At 36.6% G+C, this 8498-nt stretch overlaps 2 protein-coding genes across 6 annotated transcripts in view; one reads left to right on the plus strand and one right to left on the minus strand.

Annotated features, from left to right (window-relative positions):
- Positions 1-3653, minus strand: part of slc37a1 (solute carrier family 37 member 1) — a 20943-nt gene extending 17290 nt beyond the window's left edge. The window contains exons 1-2 of the mRNA XM_016450813.1: positions 3554-3653; positions 2322-2403 (exon numbers count right to left, since the gene is read on the minus strand). Coding sequence (XP_016306299.1) covers positions 2322-2403; positions 3554-3609 — 138 coding nt within the window. The 5' untranslated portion in view covers positions 3610-3653. The remainder of the gene's footprint in view (positions 1-2321; positions 2404-3553) is intronic.
- Positions 3654-4971: 1318 nt separating this feature from the next.
- LOC107661305 (uncharacterized) overlaps positions 4972-8498 on the plus strand; it is a 7884-nt gene continuing 4357 nt past the window's right edge. For 2 of the 5 annotated variants that reach the window (XM_016450814.1, XM_016450816.1), the window contains exons 1-3: positions 4990-5284; positions 6432-6679; positions 6890-7004. In XM_016450814.1, the coding sequence (XP_016306300.1) occupies positions 5182-5284; positions 6432-6679; positions 6890-7004 (466 nt within the window). In that variant the 5' untranslated portion in view covers positions 4990-5181. Of the gene's footprint in view, positions 5297-6431; positions 6680-6889; positions 7005-8498 lie in introns of all 5 variants that reach the window. The other 3 variants (XM_016450815.1, XM_016450818.1, XM_016450817.1) reach the window with 3 other exon arrangements.

Genomic DNA, 8498 nt, shown 5'->3' on the forward strand with positions numbered 1-8498 from the left:
GAATATCTCTTTGGATTTGAGACTTTAGCCTTTGCAACTTTACAGATCTTCTTTATGCACCAAGAGCTTGTAACACTCCAAAGAGAAAGAAAAAATTGAAATCGCATCATATGACCCCTTTAAAGAAGAAACCAATCCGATGTATAGTTGACATTTGAGGCTTTAATACTATAGAAAAGCACTAAAGGTTTTTCAGTTAGAGGGTTTTCAGTTGTTTATTTTCATATAAAAATACGGCATGCAGTTGCATCAAACAATGGTATAAACATCATTCAATGTAAATTGTGATAATCGTAATTAATAATCGCAATTACAATTTCAAGGGAATAATCGACAATTATGATTTTTGTCATAATCGTACAGCCCTAACTCACCCTCAATCCATTTGACTTTCTTCATTCAGATTAATACAATTGGAGTTATATTAAATAATGTCATTGCTCTTCAAAGCTTTATAATGGCAGTGAATGGGGGTCGAGATTTTGAAGCATAAAAAGTGCTCCACACGGCACACGAGAGAGTGGCGTTCAAGCAGATGACGATCTTACACAAATGCATCACTTTGCTTCAGAAGGCTTTTATTAAACCCCTGGAACCGTGTGGATATCACAAAGCGGCCCATTAGAATATCACTAAAAATAATTCCGCCTACAGAAATTCGAATGGTTGGGGGGTGGGAGGGGTGAGGTTGTGGTTAGAACGCTTGGTTGATTGAGTGCACCAGACGAGACGAAGAAGAAGTGCTGCTGCAGAGTTAGTGCATCAGAGAAAACGAAGAAGAAGAGCTGCTGTGATTTAGCTTCAAATTTTCGGCATGTCTAGAACAATTCTTACAAGTACAACACGACGTAGCTGGGCGCCGCGGACAGACGCCGAACGGCGCCGCCGGTGTGCCTACACTCATAGAAAATAATGTATTTGAATTTTAAAGATGTGACGCGACGTGACGCTGTGCTTCTCGTCCGGTGCGTGACCGCCTGAAACGCTTTTTTTTTTCACCTCCGTGCCCAAACGTCTTTGTTTGGGCTTCCGAAAGCGGATGATGTCAGGAAACAGTGGTTGCAATTTATTTTTTAACTCTGTTCCTGAGCATTATAACCCCAATTTGCTATTGTGTGCTGCGCATTTTACTGAGGACAGCTTCCACAACACGAGTGAGTACAGTGCCAGATTCGCCCAAAAGCTTTTGTTGAAAGACGGAGCAAGGGGCGTGGCAGTAATGAAACACCATCTAAGCTGTTCGCCAATCACAACGCACTGGGACAGCTAACCAATCACAACACATTTTGTTTTTCGGAAGGCGGACCTTCATCAAAGCCGGAACTAATCGAGCCGTTTGTGCCAGGATGGGGAGAAAGGTATTTTAATAATGTAAATTATGTGAAAAATAATGCATTTTTTCGAAACACCAAGCATGAGAGCATGTTCTAGAACACCCCCAAAACAAAATCAAGACTTTGTAAAAGAGCATAATAGGACCCCTTTAAGGTTGAGTAAATCGTTGGGTAATTTCCATTTTTGGGAGAACTATCCCTTTAAGGCTGGCTAAAGTAAGTTCAACATAGTGTGCCATGCTCTCCTGGATTACACTCAGATAAATGAGTTAATATGTGACAGAAAATGTCAAAAAAGCACTCTGAGTTCCAGTAAGCGCAAGAGCGGCTGACAATAGTTCTGATCATGCCATCTCAGAGCAATATAGTGTTGTCTGAATGTTATCTCATGCAGAGATTATAAAAGATGGGAATCAGAATAAACTGAATAATTCTGGCTCTAACTATATACTAGAAAACACAGTTTGTTTTAAAAATATGATTTTTACATAAGTACACGAGTACATGTAATCTTTAACTTTAGTTAACAAAAATAAAATGTGTTTGCAAAGAAAATGTAAAATTCAAATAAAAATATCATTATTATTTCTGGCAAATATAAAAATACATTGTAATCAAGCACTTAAAATATATAATTTAGTATACATCACCATACACAATACTGTACAGTATGTATGCAGATAAAGTTGGATATACTTAAACACTGAACTTCATATAAAGTTGGAAATTAAAACTTCTTAATGATGGTTTTGTTTCTTTCAAACACGCAGATTATCTCTTCACGAGACATTAACTGATGGACAGGAGTGGTGTGGATTACTGGGATGTTTTTATCAGCTGTTTAGACTCTCATTCTGACGGCACCCATTCACTAAAGAGGATCCATTGGTGATGTAATGCTACATTTGCCTGAGGATGAGTACGTTTTCATTTTCAGGGGAACTCTTTCTTTAAAGGGGTTGTTCAGTTTGACAGGGGTTGTGTTACCTTGACAATGCTGATGGGCTTCCTGGACAGATGGAAGCTTGTGTAGAGCAGGAACGTGAGACCAAACGTGAAGGCCCTGTACCTGCGTGAACCAAACACAGCAAAGTTCAATCAGGATAAGGAAATAAGGACATTTTACAGTGAAATGTCCTCTTGTCATGCTCTGTACAAGACAGATTAAAAGATTGGCTGCATTCCAAAACAAGCCCAAATACGAATACTGGACGTATGCAGCTGGCATTAAACTGTGTGAGGGGCTAATGACATACTGTTCAGATACGCAAACAACTTTGCTTCACGAGCATATCAATCAGAAATTAACGGGAGCCCGTCTATTGCTTAATGTCATACTAAGAAAGGCAGAGCAAGTCTTTTATCCATTGGAAGTCCACTACTATTTTACATTCCAACTTAGATAAGGTTTGGACACAGCAGCTGAAGTCCATTTTTCTGTTGAATTTTTTCCCCTTTCGTTCTGTCACACAAAGCTACTTTGATTCAATGGATTTACTTACAGATTCAATGGATTTAAAAGTAGTCTATACAACCCATGTGTTTTATAAGCGATGTAATGGTAATACATCTATTTAAACTACAAAATTCTGCCTTTTTACTTTAAAATGTACTTATAACCACCATGATATATGGGTGAAAACTAGATGATGAACAAGATGAGCACAAGTCAAACACACACAAAACACCATCAGGGTAGCACACAACACGAAAATAATGAAATAAAAATGAGAAAAAATGCTAAATGCATCTTTTATATAAAATATGATCATATGACGTGTCATGCAGTTTTTTTTTTTTTTTACCATAAATTATATGGTAATTCATAGTTTACTTGCAAAAAACATACATTTGACAGTATTTTACATTAAGTGGGTTAAAATGTTTAAAATGTATGTATATATATATATATATATATATAAATAAAATACTAATATAATATATATATATATATATATATATATATATACATTTTTTGTGTTTTAGTTATATTTTAATTTAAAGGAAATCCTCTGTTTTGAAAAGTTCAATAAATGCATGATGTCTCCAAAGTCAATGAGTAATCGAGATCCCACAATTGCCCAAAGATGCTTATGGTTTTTCCCATAATCAAACAGCCCTATGGAAATCTGCAAAGTTTTGCATGAGCAGATTTGGGTCTGTTGATCATCAGTCGTGAACATACAGCCAAAGAAGATTTATAAAAGAGACAAACGTACCACTGGTCCCTATTGAAGGATGTCAAGAAGCGGATACCAGGTGGGACTGGTGCCATGCTTATATGTGTGTGTGTGTGTGTGTGTGTGTGTGTGTGTGTGTGATGCTTATGGTTTTTCCCATAATCAAACAGCCCTATGGAAATCTGCAAAGTTTTGCATGAGCAGATTTGGGTCTGTTGATCATCAGTCGTGAACATACAGCCAAAGAAGATTTATAAAAGAGACAAACTCACCACTGGTCCCTATTGAAGGATGCCAGGAAGCGGGTGCCAGGTGGGATTGGTGCCATGCTTATATGTGAGTGTGTGTGTGTGTGTGTGTATTACAGCTGCTTAGTAAATCTCATAAAGATGTTAGGCAGGATGCCTGTAGATATAGTCACAAGACCCATCTCTGACCAAGAGGAGCTTGTGATTTGATCAGAAAGGCACAATATCCCATTATGAAGAGTCGCATCCGTGGCTTTATATCCTGAAGAAACAAAGAAAGGATGAGGGACTGAAAGGGAGGTGAACACACAAACCATCACTTAGTTAAACAGTATCATGTTCATTTGCCGCACATTATCAGTCCTTTCATCTTTTAGGAAATGACTGCCCTGTCAAAGCTCATAAACGACGCGACGTGGCTGCTACTGTACAATCATGAGTGTCTATGAGAAACCTCGGAGCCACAGGTCAACCTGTGGTTAACTACAACAATAAAATGATTATAAGCATTCAATTACATTCAAATAAGACTCGGAATAAATGTACTACATTGTTATAATTGTGTGTGGTCTCTCGCAGATACTCTCGCTTTGTATTAAGGTCGTAAGAACACGTTTTAATCAAATGTGATCGATAACACGCCGTGAGTGCATTTGTCAAAACTCTAAGCTCACATATATATGATTTAATCGAAAAGAGCCCCGTGGTCTTACCGTGTCTCCGTCTCCGTCTCCGTCTCTGTCGCTCTTTCACTTCCTCGTCCCGCAGGGTGGGTCGGTTGATGACGCCAGCACGAGCAGCGCGAGCAACGAAGCAACCGGAGACTGTTTAACGCGATTTCTGGACGTAAAATACTTCAAAATAAAAGACTCTATTTTAGGGTAAAAATGATCCATGCAGTACAAGTACATCAATTCAAAATAAATTTGTTATTTTAAAAATTAAATAAATTGAAAAAAAAAAAAAAATGAATAAGCCCATGAGCAAAGACAAAACTTTAATAAGCCACATGTAACTGAATATACATAAAAAATAAAAATTATTATTTATTAACATTTAGTACAGAGTGCAAACAATATATTTTAATGAATGAATATATTCAATTATAATTATTATATATAATATGTATATTTTAATATAATAATACTAATTATTATTATTATAGTATAGACTCTTTCAGTGACTAGTGCCTTGTGTGTGCTGGCTTCACATTGCTGTACCCTCTGTTGTCCTGTAATCTGCTTCTTCTTATTTGAGTATCACTCAGCTGCCGGTGAATATTATTTCGAGTAATTATGAATAGCATTACAGGGCGCAGTGACATTGCACAACAATGTTCAATCGTTTACTTACAGCTAGTGAAAATTAGCCTACTCAGCAACTCCGTTTACCTGTAAGCGGTGTACAAAGCCGAAGTCTATGAGACGGCGTCCGCGCGCCGCACTGACAGCGACACGAGCGAAGGCAGCGGGAGCAGCGGTACGTCCGCTAAACCTAAAGCGCTTGTTCTGGCTGATGCTGGGTAGGAAGGGTTGTGATTTTAGCTTCAGCAATGCTGTAGTGGGTCATGCTAGTGCTGGGAGAAAAACAGGATTTGCTTCCTGTATTAAACTGCTGGCTGTTATAAATAGTGAAGCTGCATGCTTGGATATTTCTAGTCTTTTAGACTCCTGTACAAACGTTTACTTTAGTAACCAGAGTTAAAATGCACAAACCCACTGTTACTGTTGTTATTTAGCCACCACTGTCCTCAAATTATAAGACTTTAAACGTATGTGAAATTAAATTTAAAATAAACTGTATTTATTATGGTTTTACAGAAGGAACCATAACTATATTTTACAGTAACAGGCAGAACCATGCTTGTATCGTCCATTTTTGTAAAGAAAGATCGTTTTGCAGTATTTTCTATAAATAGTAGAACTATACATATGTGTAAAATGCCTTTTTTTTTACAAATAAACATAAATGGAGGTGCTTGGCCTTCAGAAAACATTTGTCAACCTCTGCTAAATTATGTCTCAAATACAGTAGTACATTTTCAGTGTTGTTAATAATATTAACTAAAATTAAAACTGCATGATATTTTTGTTCATTAACAGATAAAATAAAATTAAAATACAAATTAAATAAAAATGTAAATTAAAAAAAAACTTTAAATATAAAAGTGAAAGAACTAGAAAAATGAAAGAAAGAAAAAGTTGAAGTACTGAAATTACTAAAACTAAAATACAAATAAAATAAAGCTAAACAGAAATGTTAAAAAGACCAAAGCAAAATAACTAAAACTGAAAATATAAAAATAAAAGATAATTAAAAATATAGTAATAAATATGAAAAAAATAAAAAAATAAATATACTTTCATTTACAATTGAATATCAGTTCAATATATAATTCCAAAATTATGGCATACATTATTTAGGTTTTATGGCTTTAATTGTTAAGATAAAGAACGTTAAGACATCCAGACCTTTAGTTTATCTTGCATATCTTAATGCAGGATTTTTGCGTCTAATGGTTAAAAACAGTCACCAAAATGTATTTGTGGAATGTGCCTCTTTTTGCCTGTTTATTAGCTGATTATTTAGTTTTACAGCTTGTAGGTGAGTGAGAAATGTTCAGGGAATTCAGGTGACAGCTTTCAAATGCTTTTACTCTGATCTTTCAGGTGCTGTGATGGTGGAGGACGGGACGGTCATGAGGGGACGGGTAACAGTGTACTCGGTGCCAGGCTGTCCACACTGCATACAGGCCAAAGCTACTCTGAGTACATTAGGTGTCCCTGTGTGTGATGTGGATGTGAACAAGCACAGAGAATTAAGAGCACGATTGAAGGAGCTCACAGGTCACAGTACTGTACCGCAGATATTCTTCAATAACCTCTATGTGGGAAACAACGAGGACCTCCAGAACCTGGTGAGATAGGAAACAGTAACTGATGTATTCTATATTGACTAACCGCTGGCTTGATATGTACTTCTGGGGAATTGTGTCTGTGTGTGTGTCTGTGTGTGTGTCTCTCTGTGTGTGTGTGTGTGTGTGTGTGTGTGTGTGTGTGTGTGTGTGTGTGTGTCTGTGGTGTGTGTGTGTGTGTGTGTGTGTGTGTGTGTGTGTGTGTGTTCTTAGGATCCTGAGCGACTGGAACATCTGGTCCTGTCAGTAAGAGAGGAACCTGTGCCACTGGATGCTCCGCCTGTACCTGGGGAAAATAGCCTTGACTCTGATGGTGAGATTGATGGAGGTTAGTATGTCATGAACAGGCTGCTTGTTGTTGTTGTTTTCAGAAAAAAAACATGCTCAGATGTTTTCCTACAGTACTTCCTTATATTTGTTGCTGGCCTAGAGTGTTGAAGGAATGAGGAATGACTGCTATTTGTGTTGCCCCTTTTTTTTCTTTAAATGAAGTAACTGGGCAAGGATTTTTTTGTGCCTGCATGTAAGCCAACCTTTCCATATCACCAGCTGTTTCTCCACTGATATCTGCTGTTGTCAGACTCAGTTTATAGTGATGAAAGATAACTGAATCAGTCCATCCCCTAAAGGTCTACCTATTGTTCTAGTGGCCATCTTTTATACAACTGGAAACTGTAAGTTATATTTTGTTAATGGTTATAGCAGAGCCCTGTTTTAGTTCAGAGAAGGTGTTTGCTTTGACTACAACAGTATCTTTACTTAGTGCAAACCAATCAACATAATTTTTTTTTCTCCAAAAAGCATTTTTGTTTTTACTAGTTTGTGGTCTGCACATTATTTATGTTTTTGAAAGAATTATCTTATGCTCGCCAAGGCTGCATTAATGTGAAATATTGTTTCAATTTAAAAGAACTGTTCTCTATTGAAATATATTTTAAAATGTAATTTGTCTTTCAATTTAATGCCTCCTTTCTCAATAAAGTATTAATTTAAGTAGTTTAACATAAATTCTGTTTATAAATTATGTAAAACTTTTGGTATTGTGTTCTACATTTCTAGTCTAATTCAGATGAATTTGAAGTGTGGGAGGGAAGTAAAGCGAGGTGATTGTCAGGATGTACCGGCACTGAGCTGCTGGACTGAGAGAAGGGTGTGGGCAGCTTCATTCAGCTCCCTTTGTGTCAGCAAGCCAACTGAAACAGTTTTTCAAAACACTGAAGGAATTTATTTGGGTGTAACATTAATTATCTCTATTTATATAAAGCCACAAACAGGTTAGTTATGACTAGGATTTTTTATTTGATCAAAAATACAATTAAAACTGCAATAATGTGAAATATTGTTTCAATTTAAAAGAACTGTTCTCTATTGAAATATATTTTAAAATGTAATTTGTCTTTCAATTTAATGCCTCCTTTCTCAATAAAGTATTAATTTAAGTAGTTTAACATAAATTCTGTTTATAAATTATGTAAAACTTTTGGTATTGTGTTCTACATTTCTAGTCTAATTCAGATAAATTTGAAGTGTGGGAGGGAAGTAAAGCGAGGTGATTGTCAGGATGTACCGGCACTGAGCTGCTGGACTGAGAGAAGGGTGTGGGCAGCTTCATTCAGCTCCCTTTGTGTCAGCAAGCCAACTGAAACAGTTTTTCAAAACACTGAAGGAATTTATTTGGGTGTAACATTAATTATCTCTATTTATATAAAGCCACAAACAGGTTAGTTATGACTAGGACAGCAAACTAAATTTGTATGGGATGAGTCATGACTTAACTGTAGAACCTGTAGAGCCCTGCCTCACTGCCCTGTCAGTCAACAAC

The sequence above is a fragment of the Sinocyclocheilus anshuiensis genome, unplaced genomic scaffold (assembly GCF_001515605.1).
Source record: "Sinocyclocheilus anshuiensis isolate Anshui unplaced genomic scaffold, SAMN03320099.WGS_v1.1 scaffold507, whole genome shotgun sequence".
In the NCBI taxonomy this organism is placed as follows: Eukaryota; Metazoa; Chordata; class Actinopteri; order Cypriniformes; family Cyprinidae; genus Sinocyclocheilus; species Sinocyclocheilus anshuiensis.